Source organism: Dermacentor andersoni, chromosome 6, assembly GCF_023375885.2.
Source record: "Dermacentor andersoni chromosome 6, qqDerAnde1_hic_scaffold, whole genome shotgun sequence".
NCBI classification, from domain to species: Eukaryota; Metazoa; Arthropoda; class Arachnida; order Ixodida; family Ixodidae; genus Dermacentor; species Dermacentor andersoni.
In genome coordinates, this window is record NC_092819.1 from 19,084,724 (window position 1) to 19,104,118 (window position 19,395).

At 46.3% G+C, this 19,395-nt stretch overlaps 2 protein-coding genes across 11 annotated transcripts in view; one reads left to right on the plus strand and one right to left on the minus strand.

The window, feature by feature from the left end:
• The window catches only part of Ars2 (arsenic resistance protein 2), a 116,537-nt gene extending 111,573 nt beyond the window's left edge, over positions 1-4,964 (plus strand). For 5 of the 6 annotated variants that reach the window (XM_055065900.2, XM_050169962.3, XM_050169965.3 and 2 more), the window contains 2 exons: positions 518-581; positions 4,062-4,964. In XM_055065900.2, coding sequence (XP_054921875.1) covers positions 518-581; positions 4,062-4,137 — 140 coding nt within the window. In that variant the 3' untranslated portion in view covers positions 4,138-4,964. Of the gene's footprint in view, positions 1-517; positions 582-2,570; positions 2,997-4,061 lie in introns of those variants that run through there. The other variant, XM_055065901.2, reaches the window with a different exon arrangement.
• Positions 4,597-19,395, minus strand: part of LOC126521309 (solute carrier family 12 member 8) — a 53,280-nt gene continuing 38,481 nt past the window's right edge. For all 5 annotated transcript variants that reach the window (XM_050169972.2, XM_055065903.2, XM_050169971.3 and 2 more), the window contains exons 10-15: positions 18,983-19,252; positions 17,767-17,986; positions 7,963-8,045; positions 7,759-7,876; positions 7,287-7,344; positions 4,597-6,252 (exon numbers count right to left, since the gene is read on the minus strand). In XM_050169972.2, the coding sequence (XP_050025929.1) occupies positions 6,075-6,252; positions 7,287-7,344; positions 7,759-7,876; positions 7,963-8,045; positions 17,767-17,986; positions 18,983-19,252 (927 nt within the window). In that variant the 3' untranslated portion in view covers positions 4,597-6,074. The remainder of the gene's footprint in view (positions 6,253-7,286; positions 7,345-7,758; positions 7,877-7,962; positions 8,046-17,766; positions 17,987-18,982; positions 19,253-19,395) is intronic.

Below are 19,395 nucleotides of genomic sequence, written 5' to 3' on the forward strand. Positions count from 1 at the left end.
CTGGCATGTTTTTCATGAATGATGCAGACCAAAAAATGAAACCTTATGATATTTCAGCATACATTAAACAGTGGTAAGCGCACCATGTCATGGAGTTACGTAGATAAAAGAAATGTGGATCAGTGTGGAAGACAACAGCAATGAGATTGCATGTCTTGATTTCATCTGTACGGTAGCTTTAGTGACAATGTAGCGTATGGGTGTGTTAAGGAACTTATAAAAGTAAATCGGCAATCACATGCCATACAGTATGTATTTTGCATTACCTTTATATATAGCATCATCCTGAACATGAGGAAAGGCTGGAAATTGCTGAATGTATCAAGACAATGTTTCGAGAGGTAACTCATTGTGTGCACCAAACCACACAATGAACTTTTCAGACAGAGAAAATAACAAAATACGGGTGAACATTCTTGGTGTAACAGGTTAGGTTGAGAATATCAATGAGGCAGAGTTGTAAATGAACACGATTGTGGGGACTATTATGAACAAAGAAAGCCTGTTCTTTCTGCAGGATTCGGCGGTCGCAACTTTCCAGATATGTACAGAGCAGGATTCAAGAGAAACAACTACGGACGGTGAGTTGCCTTTATTATCATTTTAAAAGCCACTGCTGGCTTGTGCAGGTGTCAAAATATTAGCACTGCTGTTTCGCTAGGTTTGAGGGTCATGCTCATCTGTACTGTGTGTTGTACATAATTGGCTGCAATTCCATTATTTATTTCATTGTTGTATTTTCTTTCTACATCATAAAGCAGCGTCCATTTCGCTGCACATAAACGCAGATATTACAATAACCTTACTAGCAACAGCCAGAAATGACATTCATTCCTTTAAAAGGTAAGATCCAACCACTTGCATTTGGACATTGTTACAAAGAAAAGGTAGTGTGCTAAACGTGTACATGAAAGCATTATTGATTAGACCAAAGTATTAGACCATGATAGTCATTGGCCAATCAAAGTACAAGCGTGAGGGCTTCTATTATGTAATCGTTAGTAGTGCTTTTTTTTTTTTTTTATATAAAACAGAAGTATTGTGTTCAGCAAAAGCTGCATGGAACATATGGCAAACTTCAATGTGGTCATAGTCAGTCTCATCATTTAACACTGCACAGTCCCTACTTCGTTATTGTTGCCAAATGCACCTTGACCATTAACGTTATAAAGCATGCTATGGACTGGATTACTGCATATGGACTTCCCATAGTGTAAAATGAACTCGAGCAGTACTGAAATTATGCCTGCAATATGTTCTGTGTGGTTGCTGACTTAGCGTTTTGTTTCGCTGCAGAAAAGTGCAGAAATTAACATATCCTTACCAGCTCTGCACCCAGAAATAATGCACATTTTTTAAATGGTAAAGTATAAAAGAAATCTGAGATAAAACAGTGAAGTCCACTTATAACGATTATGGGTTATAACGACAGGCATTGTGTATCGAAGGTGTGCTTAATGGCACAGTTGTTTTCCTCTAGTTCTGGTTTCTTTTACTGTGACTGCAGTTAAGAGCTTGAAGCTGAGTTCGCTCTGTCTGATGTTCCATACCATTATACCATTGTCGTGTGGTAACTTTGCCATTCTTTCATTGGCATTGCCGTGTCACCTCCTCACCTACAGCCTAGCTCTCACCATAAGAGTAAATACAAAACTTGCCCACCACCACTGCTGGAAATCTGTGTCACTGTGCAGTTGAGAGACTAGGGGAGTGATTACATCTGTGCACACGTTTCGAAAGTAAGAGCAGGCATTACACTCGCACAGCAAAGCTGGTGCTTTGCAGCAGCCATTCACAATGCAGCTTTCAGTGCAGCAGCCATTGTCAGTGTTTGTCTTGCAAAGGGGGTTATTTACTCTCTTGTATGGCAGTTATATGTCTTAATCATCTCAGCATTGGCATCATCATCATTGTTACATTGCCTTTATAGTCATCACATCATCATGCTACAGGAGTTTTGCACAGTTTGGGGGTGCACATTGCAACATTGGTAGCACTTTTCTTTGACATTGGTTCTTCAAGCGCTATCCTCTTGTAAATAATGATTTAATTCGTGTTTCTTCCTTTGCCAGTAGCTTATGTTTCAGCTTCACTCTTAGCTACAGGTGAAGCTGGGGGTGAGCTATGTCTTTCAGTTACGGGACCTAGCCTTGGCCTGTGTATGTACAATCAGACCAGATTTAACAATGCATGGTTTTAACAGCTTTCCAAACTTTTCTCATCATCGTTATAAGTGGACTGTACAACAGCTCTTAGCGCACTCTTGTGCGAACCTTCTAGGCATTATGTGCATATGTCGAGAAGGAAACTACATATGGCATATAAAAGGAAAGCCATTTGCTAATTCCTACCTTTGTTGCAACCATGAATGTTTTCAGTAGCCATGGCACACCTTGAAACACCTTGAGTTGTAATTTGGCTGATGTGCATCCTTTTCCTTTATGTTAGAAGGAACTGCAGTTTCCATATGGTACGTGTGTTGTGACCGAGTACTACACCATAGCGAAATCGTGAGTCGGAAAAGTGCGAAGCAAGAAAAAATGGACCAGTTTTTGGTTTCTTTTTTTCAGCTTCCGCTCAGACCCCCGGGAAGTGATTGGATATCATGATCTTGATGAGCCACAGGACTTGGAACTCTTTTAAAAGTCATAAAGGGGACAGAAGCAGTGCATTAGGGAGAAGCTGCATAAAGGCAGATTTCTTCCTGCTGATATCATACACATTATTTTTTTTTCATTGACACAATTTGTGGAATTCAGTGTAATAACTTCATCTCATTTGACCATTGGTGGTACAGCACCACCGTGTGAATGAATTCATAAAAGTTTGTCTCTACCCATATTTTTTTTTAGACCTTCCATTTTTGTACATGGTGCAACTTTTATGGAAACCGGTGTTCTTAGTCCTGTTATTGAAAGTTTGCCTGTGCTTGCAACTGTTGATTAGTCTATAGTGTCTTCTCTCTGTCAATAAAAAAGAACTGGGACTCCCCACAAGCTTACCTTTCTTTCCGCTTGGCTTGCCACTCTGTGTGCTGATTACTGCTGCTGCTTACCGATATTCCGGGAATGCGAAGTAGCCTTCTTGAACATTGCATTCCTTGCCAGCTTGAAGATTCCTGTTTGCTTTTAGGGATCCAGACTGTCTGCTCTGCCACAGACATGTGTTGATATGTTTATGATACGATTTATGTTTGATAAACACTCACCTGGTCAGGCAGCATGTTAAAAGGTCACGGTCACCAACTCAAGTTGTGAACAAGGACTGTGTAAGGGTACTGAAACATAAACGAATGGCTGACTTGGTCAGTGACTGCAGTCCCTTGTTTTTCGAACCATTTATGTCGCAACAGTAGTGTATCATTCTGAAGCTCGAAATATTGAGCTCAATAGTTCAAGAAGAAGTTGCATGTGTTCAGAAATGTCTGATTATCAAATTTCTGGAACAGAAAAGCAGGCCAGATTTTGCAAACTCCATTTATTGTCAAATAAGCCACTCTAGAAATGCCAGCAGGCAACGCTATTGGCGACCGTCTAAATCCAACTGCTGCGAAGGTGGCTGGTGCAACAGGCCAACGAAGCTGGCTTTCCAGCAGCGAGCCAAGAGAAGGCGACAAGGTTGCAGGGATCATCTTAATTTCTGTGTTACAGCAGGCAGGTGTACTGTAACCCTTAGTCAAGAGCTAATTTTTGCAAAAAGCCATCAGAAAAGTCCGATGTACTTGATGCTGGCCTGGGCTTCTTTTGGTGTTTTAGCTAATTTTTCATTTGTACATTGTACTATCGTGATTTGTTTAATGTGCTGCAAGATTCAACAAGCCTGTGTATCAAGTTTCAAGTGTACCCAGTAATTAGTGGTTACCAACCCTTTGTTAATAAGGCGATACAAAATTGGCATTCTGAATTTACAATGCACGTAACTATGCTCTTTGGTCACTTGAGGGTGCACTACTGGGCCACAAGTACCACATTCCTTGCCTCCCTTCTCACCCCCTGGCTTCATTGTTGGAAGGTGGCTGCTGAAAAAAAGGAATGTTTGACATCCACGTGTTTCTATTTCAGAGGTCTACGTGGGGAACCGAGAGCGCTGATCAACTACAGAGACCTTGATGCTCCCAATGACGTGGAGCACCTCTAACAGATAGACTGCTTGTTTCAATTCGTTTGTCGATTGGCTGGAAGTCAAGAGATAGTGCATTCAATTAGGTGCTGTCTGTCTGTTGACATTTAAGAATTAACCCATTCATGCACTGTTGAACGTTATTGTTTGGAACATGATCCCCAAGAATGATGACTGCGCACATGCCATAAAAGCCATATGGTCATTACTGATTCATGGTCATCACCGTGAAATTTATAATTTTTTACTTTGCTAGCTGTTGGTCCATGTAGCATTGACCTACTGCAGACGGTACTTTAGGCATTTTATGAAAATGTGCAAAGCACTGCCAGTGTGCTTATAAAACATGGAGTATATCATATAGATTCACAAAGTAGGAGTTTTCCTGCTGTTGTCGAGTGCTTTGTTGGCGTGTGTGTTCTGTGTATTAGTGATTTGCCCCCTTAGATGCCAAAGAATTGAACTCTTCCATACGAATGACAACATAAACATAATTTATTCAACGTATCACTTCCTTCTTTTTTTCTTTTTTTTTGTCACACAAAGCCATTGTCATTTGCACAGTAAGAGTGTACTGTCCCATTTCAGTAACATACATCATACTCACACAGACTTTGACACGTGGGCTCTGAGGTGCATTGTACACGAGTAGAAGCAGTCCACTGCATTACCAAAATGCTGCCTTGACTGCAACATTGCATGTTTCTTTTTTTCCAACCACAGGCATTACATGCATAAAAACAATTTGTTGCTTGTTCTTTGTTAGAGCATCAAAGCTGTTTTGTATTTTCTGTATTGTTGAAAAATTGGAATAAATAGGAGGACGGGGGAGCGCATTGAAAGTAGCTTTAGCCTCGATTGTCCCATTGGGGTGCATGCTAAGTACATCTTGCACATAAAATCAATGCGCGTCACACATACCATAGCATAACAGTTCCTCTTGCACTTTGAAAAACGTTTAGGAAAGTATGTTACATTGCTTCAAAGTGTAGGAATAGGTGTTGAGTTCATACATCACAATATTCCTGGAACAGCTTTGGAAGCGTGTTAATAGTTTGATGATAAATCTATATGCTCTTGTTTTGATAAAGAGGTGAGAATGTGTTCCACAGTGGTGTGTAAGCGTGGCTTAGCCTTTGCTGTCTTGGTCGGTCATGCAGCAGTTGGAGAAGCACCCGGTGGGTAACGAACGACTAGGGCTAACTACAACTAGGCCAGTGGAATGACAATATATGACATGCAGAACTCTGGGGTCTAGGTTCTTCAACTGGCTGAAATGTTGCTTAGATTGTGGCACATTGTGCACTTCAAGTGCAGAGCACGGAGCAAAAGTGCTTGCAGATAGATTTGGCTTAACAATGGCATGCTTCTGCTTTGTTTGTTAGTAGTTTTAGATGCTATATGCCACTTTATTCGGTAGCATTCTGTTATTCTAGACGAAGTGATCTTCACTGATACAGGCAGTGGGTTTCAGAAGGCAGAGTAAGAAATGCGTATCAATTGTCACTATTAAAAGTTCCACGAACTGTACTTTCTACTTGTTGCAGCCGGTCTGCTAGTTTAAGTGAGCGTTGTTCTTTGATCATCAATTCTGTCATCCCTAGCAAAACAAAAAACGAGGCCAATATAGGTCCGCTGTAGGTGCATTGGATTTACGTTGTTCCCACTTTCAGGTTTACTTCGGACATGTTGCTAGCAGCATTCCAGCCATGTGGAGGTGGGGGGCTCATTTGTGGCCTTCTGCATGTTGTCTATCCTCCTGTGGCTAATGCGTATGAAATGCCTTCAACATTGAGCTAATCATTTGTAACCTTGGAATGAACAAAGCTCATGCTTTTGTTGCTTATTGTTAGGTTGTAATTTTGCCTTTTGGGAAGAAATGGCAGAGTCGTTTTTCAATATGCCCTTAAAAGCAGCCACTTAAGACTCATTGCAGTACCTGAAGCCCTCGTGACTTATTCACTGTCGTCGGAATGTTGCTGGAAATGTGATGATGTTTGGAGGGTGGTAGAGTGATGGTATCGGTGCCGTGATGCGTAATCGACGTTTTCGTCATTTAGCTGAGACTCCATTGTTGAGACTCCGGGGCATGTGGGGGCCACCACTATTTGCTCATAGTCTGTAGGCTTCTTCCTGTGCAAGCGCATAGATACAGCACAAGGTGAGGTCTCTGCTAAAACATTTTCATAAAAGCTTTTATGTGGCTAGCAGCATAAAGCAGGTTGACTTAGCTTGTCGAAAACAGTTCAATGCACCAAAATAGTTGCAGTAAATCTATGACTGGCAGCTGCATCTATTTTAACTTAAAGCTCCGTAGCAGAGGACAGGCACACTACAAGGTGGATATGATGTCAACTCAAGAATTTCATGGTGCGATCACAGCTGACCCAATGTTTTTTTCTCTTGTTTTTTTTCCCCTTTAAAATATGCAAAGATGCCTTGGAGGTGAAGCCTTGAGCTGGCACATCAATTCAGGTGAAGTTGAGCCTCAAGTTCACTGTTGCTTCCAGTGAGCTGTGGTGGTAGTGCTTTTTTTCCTATTTAGGTATGAAATGATTTCTGTTTCTGACGGACCTATTCACATTTTGGAAAAAAAAAAAAACTTTTTGAAGCTTCACAATACAATTACTTTTTGCACTATCTGAAATAGTGCTGCAGTGGGCCTTTAAGTTAGGTATTATCCAGGGATCTTTTATTTGCTAGCTAAAAAGAAAAGGTTCGTTTGGTGCATTGAAGAGAAATTTAGGGCAAAGCATATTGTCATTATCAATGGATAGGTCAAAGCATAAAAATATGTGCCTACACATTTAACTATTTGTTTATTTTCATTTTCTGTGGTTATTCCATTCTATGTAACTTGATATTTTTAGTTTTCTTGGCAAATTCCTCAACTTCTTAAAACTGCCGTTCGTATATGCTGCACTGCTAGCAGGCAATGTAAATTATTCTTGTATTCATTGCCCGAGTGCAGTCGTGGCAAAGCTGTAAGTGTCCTAGGTGGTTTTCTTTCTTTTTTAACCAGCCATATTTTTTAATCTGTTTTTTTTTTTTTTTTTCATTCTGTAATTGTGCATAGACGAAGAGAGGTTTAGGTAAAGCCTCGTGGTTGTTCGTGTACTTGTTTTATCTTCGTAACTTGATTGTGAAGGAAGCCTTTGTCCACTCACCCTATGCAACGCAGGAATAAATTGCGTAGCCATGGGAACAGTTTGAATTCGGTGACCCCTGTAAACAGCAAAAAGTCTGCATTTTTGGCTTGCTCGGTGATAAATGATAACTGTAATGCCTTGGCTCCTGTTTTAGACAAGATTACTGCTGCAAATGGCGATTGCACACTTAAATAGGGAGTGCTTAAGTTCTTGGAAAACTGCAATGGCAGTTTAAATTAGTTTTGGCAAGTTTCCTTTTACCTTTATGTATTTCTTTTTATGTATTTCTCGCATGCTAGAATTGCTGCAGTTTCATGTTTGCCAAATGGAAGGCATTGGTTGATTCAACAGCTAAATACAGAGAACAGAATTGGCAGCCTTACATTTGTTTTTTTCTGGGATGGTACACAATGCTGTACACACTTGGCACAGTGTTTTTGGTAATAATGTTACTGGAAACCGCGTTTATGCGTGGCGTGATCCGACATACCTGGAAAAGCTCCTGGCTTGGTCCTTCCAATGCAGAGCCAAAGGAAGATCAGTAGAAAGATGGATGCCAATGCATAGCCCCATTGCACAAGGAACATAATTGTCAATTTCACGAAGATCTGAAGAAGACAAGTAGTAGACACACTGTCAAGACTTGTGGGCTAGACAGAGTCGGCCATGTGGCCTGGACTGGCAATGGACTTACCCCAAGCACTGCAATCCAGCGATTGCATAGTCTCGCATACCAGGTGTTTGATTTCTTTGATATCTCGGGCCATGGTTCCCGACCTAAAATGGAAGCAGTCGTACCACTGGTGTATACATATTTGTAACTTTCGTACGTACTACGTGAAAGATGAAAATCAGGAAGCTGGTTCAGTGCTTGTCCCACATGTTGCTCCCTTCAACCTGTGCACTCGTATTTAATCAACCAGTTCAGCAATACAAAATTGTAAAGCCAATCTTTGTGCACTTTTGTTGCCTTTGAATGTAAGCCTGATTAACAGTGATGGGTACTTAGCAGTCATGCACAAGTTAAATTTTCTAGGAGCACTAAGGACAAGCATCAAGCCTGGACTTCGCATGGATATGTCCAGTGCTTCATATCTGGAGAGTAGAGCTCTTGTAGGCAAAAGTTCCACAGACATTGAGAACACAACTGACACCACTACAAAGTACTAACGTCCAGTAATGCTTTCTTCATAATTGGTGAATGACAGCCAACTACTGCCATTTAAAACCACCATGTGTACAGCCGCACTTTTTTTATCGTGATTTTGATGAGGTGTGGGTGGCCCTTGCACAAGACCAAGATTTTAATTTTTTTCAGCTACACGTACGAAATCCTCTGTCATCACCGACCACCACAATAGCGAACGCTATCCTTTTCATAATGAATTCATTCATTTGTACACGCCATGCACCTCACTACTCGTCTTCGCTCTTGCCACCACTGCTGCTTATGCTTGGTTTGCCAGCACATTTGTGGATTAAGTAGTCTTCCGTGCCACCTAGGGTGTTGGTGATCTCTGTTAAAGCTCTTGGCAATGACTTCCAATGACACTGTCGGGAGGGGAAAATGGCACCAGCGACGTGTTCGTTGACATGGATACTGTACCATGGAAGCACACGGAGGGGCTGGTTGTGGCTGCGCATCGGATGGCGGAGGTTACAGCGCAGCTTTCCATCTAGCAGCGGCACGCCTTTCGCCATTGTTTTTCTGTTGGAATTTTGTGTGCAAATTTTGAGCTGCCAAGTTAGGCTTGCGGCCCTTACACAAGTTTATACGTTGCCTGTGCGAAGGGTAGAAGACGTTGATAAAGCGGCGCAATCAAAACAGGCATGTTCACGCGCACATGCAAAAGAAAAAGGGCATACACATGCACTGGACTGCAGCTACTGCTTAATTTCTCAAAGACTCTCCTTTTAAATGCATAAGCATTTCCATGCATGCCCGACCAGAAACCGTCCGTCCGTCCCGTAAGACGACCGCTTTCAAGATAGCGCCCGCAGCAGCGACCGAATTCACCTTCGTGCGGTCTCGCTTAAACGCGAGCTACGCATCGAGAACACAACACAAAGCTGTCGGCACTCGCCGCACTGAGCAGTCATGGCAGATCGCTTTCAGGATTGGGGTGCGCGCGTCTCTCTTCAACGCGGACGCAGCGGCGAGAACAACACTGAGCACACGAGGCTTTCAGCAGTCGGCGCTCATATTTGCCTGTGTGCGCGTGACACCACGCTGCTTACTTTCGTTAATAAACGAAGGTTTACGAACTTATACGGCCGATAAAGCTACTATCCTTATCTCGTATAGATATCTACTAATTTGCCGTAGCAATCGGTGCTTCGACTTACGGGCGAAGCCTACTTTTCGTGTGTGCGTGAGCGCGTCTGTTTTAAGTGCACTGCTTCACCAAGGTCGTGGCTCACCAACCAGTCCATCAGTATCCATTAAGAAGAAGCTTTAGCTCGACTGCTCCTATCTAAATACATGTAAAAGGAGAATACGTTTTTCTCGGCAACCACTGCACCAAATTTGACGAGGTTTGTTTCATTTGAAAGAAAAACTTAAAATCTAGTGACAGTTTGTTTCGAATTTTTGAGTTAGGTCGCCAATGTTTCATTAAAAATCGGCTAAAATCGAAAATTTTCAAAAAACGGAACTATCAGGTTTACAACTCTGTAACTAAACAACGAAAAAGCATAATGCAATACTGTGTATTTCATCTAATAGCACAACTGAAGCGGGCAAAACTGTTACACATGAATATAAAAAAAAATTTAGTAATGTGGAAATACAGCTCTTGCAGAACCCTTGTAACCAACGTAACAAATTCACGTAAGAAGTAAAATGACATATCGAATTTGTCCGCTTCGAATGATGTAATGGGCGCCGTTTATAGCACCGCGATATCTGTTCGTGATGTAGAGCTATGAATTTGTAAACTTCGTGTTTCTATTTTTTTCAGACGGTCGAATATATGAACATCTTTTTAACAAAATTGAAGCCCCAAATCGAAATTCCGCTTACAACAGTCACTAGAATTTAAGTTTCTCTCTCAAATGCAACAAATTTCATTAAAATCGGTCCGGGGGTTATCTCGAAAATCGTTTTTCTGAGATAACCCCTGGACCGATTATCAATTAAATCGTGGGTTGGGGCCGCGGAGGCCCCAACCCACGGGCCGCCCTGCTTCCAGCTTTGATCCCCCCGCTACCGCTTGGGTGCCCCGGAGATCCTGCGCCGCCTGCTTTATTATAACCTCAGGTGCTCTCCTGAGGCCTCCGTTTGCCGGTTACATGTGCCCTCTTGGAGCAGTGCTTGTAAAAAATGCAATCTATTGTCGCGACTAACAAAGTGACCCGCGACTTATACAACACCAGTCAGAACCTTGCCCCTTCAGAGACAGTGATTACCAAATGGGGCGTCCGTGCCCACCCACTGCCTCACCGCCGGGCAGTCAGCGGCGGAGCGTAAACAAACTCGACCCCCCTCCGCCATGCCGGCACATCTAGGGACAAACGCACGCTGCACGCGCAAAGAAACTTCTCCACCTTAGTGCCTAGACAGAGTCACATATTCAAGGAGCAAAGGCCCCCATATTTTCTCTCACACCTGCTCTTACTCGCGCCTGCGCAAAAACGTCGAGCGCCGTCAAAAGCGCCACGCCCCGCTGTACCTACTAGCAATTGTAAAAACGCTACCCCGGTCGGCTAGGCGGTGGGCTTTGGTTCGTGCCAACGGTCCTTCCCGGAAAATGGGGCTGCTGTGGTGCAGCACAATTGAGTTACTGCACTCAACACACAAACAGCCATGTCGGCCTTACAGGACACGAGCCTGGCAGACCCTCGGACTGCCTTGACACAAAAGAGGTCAAGGCATACCACCATGGAGACCACCAAAGCCATCCGTGGAGCAGCGCGACCGGTTCCGGCTCTGGGTTCTACTGAGCCAAACAACCCCGTGGATCAACTGGCACACACGGCCGAGTCGTGCGACCTTAGGAGCATGCATCATAGCTTAATGGAGAGATGGAACCAGACCTCTTTCCGTGCTTTCGCAAGCACTTCGTCAAGGCCCGGCGCCCGTCCCCCGAAAACCGCCTCGAAGCGTGCCAACCTAACTTCGTATGAGCACTCGACAATAAGCACGAACTGGTTGGTCGCCTGTTTAGGTAAAGGGTGCAAAAATCGAACAGTTTGATATGGAACACCTGGGAGCCTAAAAATACTAGCACTTTTTGGAGAAGCGCTGCAGGAAGCAAACACTGCGTAAAGATATGAACCGAGTCCTCATGACCGCCACAAAAAGGGCATACTCCACGAGCGGGGATGGCTGTGAAGGGCCTGTAACTCAACGGCAGGCACCCTCACGCCAGGCTGTACATGAACGCAGCTCGCCTAGCGTCGAGGAAACTGACCGTAATGAGCTTCCAGTGTGGCCAGTGGATGGACATATCGTACCTTTGGCGATGCGGGTAGAGACCTGGGGTGAGGATATCGACTAGTTCTTGGGTCGGAGTTGAAACTACATCGATGCCGGGGTGAACCTTGCGGAGGCGTACCAGAGAATTGGCAGCCGCCGCATAAATGATGGACGGGGAACCTGAGCGAGGAACACAGTGGCACAATGTGCTCTGCGAAAACAAGCGGAGTCGGGTGCTAAGAAAATAGGAAGTAAAGCTTCGAGTTAGGGGCACATCCGAGTTAAGAGCGACCTGGGTCCACCTGACGTGCAGTGCAGTAGCCACGATGCCCAGGTCTCGGGAATTCCAAGTCCTCCCTTATTTTTGGGCAACTTAAGCACCTGCCGAGCTACACAACCAGTTGTCCCTTTCCAGATCGAGGAAGCGAAAGAGGACCGTCTGCAAGATAAGCTTGGTTCGGGTTGGAACAGGAGAGAGACGCGCTACGTACGTAAGGAAGGAAAACAGAAGTAAGCGAAGAATTGTCGCTCGAGCCGTCGATGAACATGACAACGCGCTGAATTCTTGAGTCCTGATTTCAAGTTTCTCCTTAGCCTGCTGTCAGTTTTCAGGAGGCAGACCATCTGGATCGAATTGAAAATCTAGAATGCGCAACCGGGTTTTCATCGGGAGACCATGAACGGGCTGCGGACTGGACGGAGTGGAGTTCAAGTACATGGTTGCACTTTTCGACATATTCAACCTTGTACTACTCGCCGCTCAGTAACTGTCCATGACATCCAAGACGGTGCAAGCTCACGCCTCGTCCGGGACGACAATAGACAAGTCATCCGCATAGACAAAGAGTGCAACTGGAGGGGAACCTGGTGGGAGTAGGAACCTGCCAATTCTGCTGTCACAGGACAACCTCTGCAGAAGCGGTTCAAAAGCGAGCACGTAGAGGGCAGGCGAGAGAGGGTCCCCCTGCGGTACACCACGTCCCACAATGAATGCCTCCTAAACGCGATCCTGTATGATAAAAGCAGAAGTCTGTCGAGAATAAAAAGCTTGAACCATATCTGCCGAAAACGCACACTAAAACCGGCCTCTTCCAAAACCCGCAACAGGTACCTATGGCTAATAATTTCGAAAGCCTTCTCCTGATCGAAGGAGCACAGAATACCTGGAAGTTTCCTGGTATTTGCCCACAGAAGAAGGTCCCTCACTGCTAAACCGTAAAGCTGTGTGGAGCGCCTCTGGACACAACATGCCTGGTATGGACCCAAAACAGTGTCGATTACTGGAGTGAGTCGCATACACAGACACTTTGCTATGAGCTTGTAATCGCAGTTCAGAAGTGTGATTGGACGTCATGCTCTTAGATCGGAGCTTCTCGACTCATCCTTACAAACGACAGTGATTAGCCCCTCTCCTTGAGACGCTGACAGAGTCCCTTCACTGAGTAGCCTGTTCACCAATGATGTGAACGGCTTCCCTAACAGTGTCCAAAACTTCACATAAAATTCGGCTGTCAGACCATCGGATCGTGGACTGCGATTATGCTTCATAGACTTCAAAGCCGAAAATAGCTCGTCCTCGACTATGGCTGAGTAACAGACTTCCGGCGGCTCAGCTGGTGAAACGAATGGAAAGACAGCTGGAGAGGCAACTGGTTCGGCATACAAGGTCATGTAAAACTGCCTCGCCAGCGCAAGAACTCCATCTAGTGAATCGACTATGCTTCTATCACTTGGATCTACTATAAGAAAGAGAGAGTTGTGCTCTTCCTTGAAAGATGCCTACGTAGGACATTTCTGCTGCACCGCGCTTCCATTTCCCACTGCTCTGTTCGGGTCGTGGCCTCAAGCCATCTCAGCGTAGCTGTAGGAGAATCCAAAGTTCCTTTCGGAGTGATGTCAGTGCCGGAGCAACACTAGGCTCGCAGGACAGTGGCCTCGAGAGCAGGAGAGAGAAAGAAAAAACTTTTATTTTTACGCCAGCGTTCGAGAGCAGGAGGATCGCGTCGGAGACTATTTTATTCTCGCGCTCCTTGCGCGCTCGGCGCCTGCCCCATGACCTGAAGCATTCGCGCACTCTGGCTTTCACGCCATCCCATTCTATGCCATCTAGATTCTATATGTTATGCAGCGATCGAAAGAGAATGGATGATACCTTTGCGGTTGCCTGCCTGTCTTTTAGGAGCCGTGGATTTAGACGCCACGATCTTTTCCCTTGCGAGACTATGTTCTGTCGGCGACCTTCATGTGATCTTGAGCCAAGCCAGAGCTGTTATCCGGGCAAGTTATCACAGCAAAACGAAATCGTCCGGGCAACCAGTCAAGACCACATGACATGCGCTAGTTACTTACCAAACAAGTTAAAAAAAATGTTGCTTCCGAGTTCTTCCAAATGTTTGTTCACAATATCACTCAAGCTGTAACTTCTAGTACGCAGAAGTTTTATTCGTCATTTCCAATAGCGACGTTCAAAAAGCAGATACAGAGCACCACACACTTGATTGCCATCTCTTGGCGCTGTGACAGTTTCCTGTGCTCTTTTAAACGCCAGCGGTCCGTGAGGTCCGCGGCGCGACCGGGTGCCGGCAGCGTTCAAGCTGGTAGCGTCCGGTGCACTGCGGATGGCTGTTTGACCGAGACGAGACATGCAATGAGGTTCTGTCTGTGACAGGAAATTATGGCGTCCAAGTGGACCAGTGCACATTATGGCGTGGTGCGGTGTGGCGTGGTGCGGTGTAGTGGGGTGTGCCGTTGCGAACATGCACTACACCCATTTTAAGATTGTGGCTATAGTGTCGTCTCCAACCAATCTGCTTTGCCGGTAGCCATTTCGCGCTTACATCTACTCTCGATTACAGGAGAGCCAGCATTTTTTTCTTATTTTCCTTCCCTTCGCCTGTATTTGTGTGCTTGAAGTGTAGCCTTTGTCTGAAGTTACACTGCAGGCTGAGCCAGCTAGACCCGGCACGCGCCTTGCCGCGGAAAGCTTCAATATGGTGACCAATGTGCTTACACGTGCCTGCCGAAACAACTAAAAACTGGCGTCATCTTTGAGCGCACCATTCACGTGTAATTAGAGATGTCACATCGGGGGCAACGACAGTCCTTGGAACGACAGAAAGCTGAGCTAGTTGGTAAGGATTCGGTCTACTCTCACGTAGACCGGCACGTGTACCCGACTGACACGTGGTGTTACCATTCCTGAGCATGCGCAGATGAGTTTTGTGTCTTCTTTCTTTTTTCGCCTCAGTGCTCCCTTCAGCTGATAGTCGGCGTTCGTGTTGTCCACTTCTCTACTCTTGTGTCCTGTCTGCACGCCTCACTTCTTTTTTGCATAATGACAGTCCTTGTCAGCGTTAGGCGACGATCTGACCTGTTGGGACCGCGGAGAATCGGTAATGGGGTAACGTTGCTTGTACTCTAGTGAAAGGAAAAATTATCACCCACCCGAATGTAGCACGAAGCTACAAATGGTTTCTGAGAAATAAAGCTTCGCATTTAACGGAAAACGAGTCGTGGTCCGCGATTAGAGCCCGGGACGAATGCTTTTCCGCGGCGGTCGGTTCACCATCTGAGCTAACCTGGAGGCTAGCAGATTGCAGCGCGAGGGCGACTTAATCGACAACTTGAAGCACAGGGACACTGAATACGGTCAACCACGGAGGAAGGATAAATGTAAGGAGAGTGCCTGGCGTCACTCTTTGTGGAACCTCCGTGACGCCGGAAGTTGGCGTTACTATGTCATTTTGTAGGGGCATTCCTCGCCTTCGGGGCGCAACCACGCCGGGCTGCGCAGACGTGCGCACGCCGTAGTGATCCGACCAACGGACATACCATCGCGACACCGTCGCTCAAGAAATTTCGTCTGAGTATTGTGCTCCAGCGTTGAAAGGAGTGAATCAGTGAGTGAGTAAAAACTTTATTGAATATAAATAAAATAAGGCACGATGGTTGGGGCCCCTATTCCAGGGCCCCACTGGCGCGAGCGGCTCGCTGGGCTTGGTGCAGAAGAGCCAACTGGCTCTCCCGACCCTCGTCCGCAAGCCATGCCTCCCACTGCCTATTCCTCATTAGTAGAAGTTGGTGCAATATGGGCCTCCTGGGGTACTCCCATGTGATGTGCGTTAGTGTGGGTGTGTCTGTGAACCGTGGGCACTCGTCAGTGAACCTCGTGGGGTGTATTCTGTGTAGGTGGTGCAGCAGCTTGGGGTATGTATTCGTCTGAATACGACGCCAGTCCCTCTCCCGTTGGCTGTTTAAATCGGAGTGAGGATGTCCAAAACGTCTCCGCTCCTGCCTTTGCTGTAGGAGGATGTCACGAGAATTCGGTGGAAGGTCGTCGCTAGGCCATGCCCCCCCCCCCCCCCCTCGTTGCTCGGACTTCAATAATAATTTGCGGAGTTCATAATGAACTCCGCAAATTAGACCGTGAGGCCAGTCCCCGCTACTTCTGCCGGGTTTTCTCAAAATAAATCTACACTCTCATCGCACTGCAAAAATGACCAGGCGATAACCCGCAGCACATTTTACGCACATCACGACACATTGACGTTTGACTAGCTGCAGTCTGCAGTTTATGAGAACAAACGCGTATGCTGGTCGTGGCTTTCAGAATCGTTTTGCTTTACTGAACAAGTTTCTGGCGGAAGCGCACTGCGGAGATGTGAGGAGCCACAGCTCGCCGACGAGGAGGCCAGCATAAGCCAGCAGAAGTGAACGTCGTTGCGCATATATAGGTATATACACTGACTGCGGCCTGATGTATGTTGTTTTCACGGTAAGTGAAGCTTCACGGAGACAAAGTTCTGTGGTATCCTACGCGCGGTGCCGAACAGTTTACGCGCGCGTGCGTGTGGCTAGCGCGTTGACCGGACCCATGCACGGGCGACCATCAGCCGTTTGTTGTGCGCGCAGGCGTAAGTTCTTCTGTCGAGCCTTGTAAACTCTTGCACCGCGTCCGCCAACCTCCACTTCCCAGCTGCGCCCCTCGGGCACACATACATCTGCGGTAAGGAGGGTTCGTCCTTTAATTACTCACAGCAGTCGCTTCTTTGCCGTTCGTCCACATGTCCAGCTGTTTTGTGTGCCACAAATGCATCGTCGGCTGTCAAATGCAGGAACACACTGCACAGCGGTCACTGACCTGCAAGGCGTTTATCGTACGTACATATTCTGAAACCCAGCGGTTTCAGTATGTGGTGATACGTCAGCACGAATCCGCCGAAGACGGCAAGTATACTGCCTAATATAGTGCTTCCTTTGTGGCGTGGTGCGTGGTGTACGGCGTTGCATGCGCTCTTGTTTCACGCTTTTTACTTCTTCCAGTCCCACCTCGCCACAACAACTGAGAGAGCACGGTGCAGATAATATAGCGGAACAGAACACGCAAACTAACGCAAACCTGCACACACGACGCCTGTGCCACGCAACGAGACCGACGGGACAGCACACGCATGAGCACACAACAAAACCGTCATTGTGCCTCGACAACATGGCCGCTTAAAAATTATGGGGCTTTACGTGCCAAAACCACGATCTGATTTATGAGACACGCCGTAGTGGGGGACTCCGGAAATTTGGACCACCTGGGGTTCTTTAACGTGCACGTGAATCTAAATACACAGGTGTTTTCGCACTTCGCCTCCAACGAAATGCGGCCGCCGTGGCCGGGATTCGATCCCGAGACCTCGTGCTTAGCAGCACAACACCACAGCCACTAAGCAACCACGGCTACAGCGAAAAATACCACGTCACTTCCTTCACACTTCTCTCCTAGCGCGGGGACTAGGTAGGGCCTCTCAGTTTTTTCATTCCTCGTTGTGGCTAACCAATTTTCCCCTTCATGACACTTCCTCCGCCTTGCGGGATTCCGCAGAATTGATTTGCCATACTCTTTATTTCACGCAATTTCTGCAGAGCATTCATGCAAGGAATGCGAAAAGAGCCCTGAACAACCCTACGTCAGTGGTGACACCAGACAGTTCGCATTGATTTTCAAGTTATCCGTCGGGCACATAAATGGACAGGGGGCCATGCGAAACACCATATCGGTACACGCGCAAGCTGACCTTTAGTACACTGTACCTTTAGTGAGGAGGTGAGTCTTGTCAGTAATGCAGGACTCCGGCTGGCCCCTTGGTTGGTCGGCGTTGGAATCCCTGCTCTCCGCACTCCGTATAGAGCTGTGCTCGTCTGGTGATGTCACCGGCGATTCTGTCGTGGTTACGCTGCTGTGGTCACGTGGTATGGCCGTCTTGTCGTGAACGCGTTCTGGAAATAGCTGGTCCAAGTCGCTCGTGGCAACCTGCGCACAAGGACCGCCGTATGCTGCCCTGCACCGCTAGATCTCGATCGTAAAGTAACGCACGTAAAATATTTCCGGGAAGTTAAGCTGCTAATTAAAACCCTTAAAGTTGAAAATGTCAGTAAACTCGTCAAGCTCTTTCATTGGTCACGGTGACATGGTACAGATATCTCAAGTATTGCTTAAAGTACTGAAACAACACGCCGGGCGATCATGGCGGCCACGCCGACATAACAATGGCATACGGCTAGAGGCTGGCATTATCGACATCTGTCGATACGCACACTATAGCTAATATGATCTATATAAAGGGTGTCGCGGCTAACTTTAGCCAGAGTTTAAAAATATGCGAATGCCACGTAGCTTGACAGAACCAAGGTGATGTTTGCCGTCGCTTGGAGATACTCAAATTAATTTTTTCATTACGCCTTATTGGATAATTAGTCTTAATTAGCTCAAATTTTATAATTAGATGAAAATGTCAATGTGAAAATTGTAAGACGACATGAGGAACTCCCAATACAGCTTTCTGTTGCTCAATACGTGCTACATAAAAGTGTCTGTCCGAGCGTGAAAGAAGCCCGCAAATGCACAAAAAATTGCCGCGGCCGCTCGAGGCACTTTGCGTGTATTCGCGGGCTTCTTTCACGCTAGGAAAAACACGTTTATGCAGTGCGTATTGAGCAACAGAAAGCGGTATCTGGAGTTTTTCATGTTGCTCTACAATTTTCTCGTTGGCACTTTTCATCTAATTTTAATATTTGAGAAGTTGATTAATTAATTAAGGCTAACTATCTAATTAGGCGGAATGAAAAAAGATCATCTGAGTATCTCCAAGCAACGGCAAACAAATTACCTTGGTTCTCTCCATCTACGTGGCATTTGCATATTTGTTAAGTTTGGCTAAAGTTAGCTCGGATACCCCGGATATCATACAACATAGGCCGCGCGAGCGCGCATTCGATCGACCTCTCGAGACCATTATAGCTGCCGCACCTTGGCGTCGCCAAGCGCCCCGTAGCTGGTTTTGTCCGTCGTTTGGGCCCGGATGATGGCCGCCTGCTGGCGGAAGCGCTCGTTGCGCCGGCGCTGGATGTCGTAGGTCATGGCCATGGAGAAGTAGGCGTACTCGACGCACGCGTACGTCAGCAGGAACGGGATGGTGACCAGCGGCGCCAGCGTGTTCACTTGGCCCGCCAGGATGAACAGGAAGGTGACCAGCGCGAACAGCACCAGCGCCACCACAGGAACCTTGTTGGGGCCCTTCTGCAGACGCGGCAGCGCGTGCACGAATGTTCACGGTTATGTGGCGCCCTCATTTTTGGAAACGCTGCGGTGGATTCAATGCGAAATTGCGTGTGTATATATGATGCGAACCGATCTTAAGCAACTCTCACGGTGCATCACAC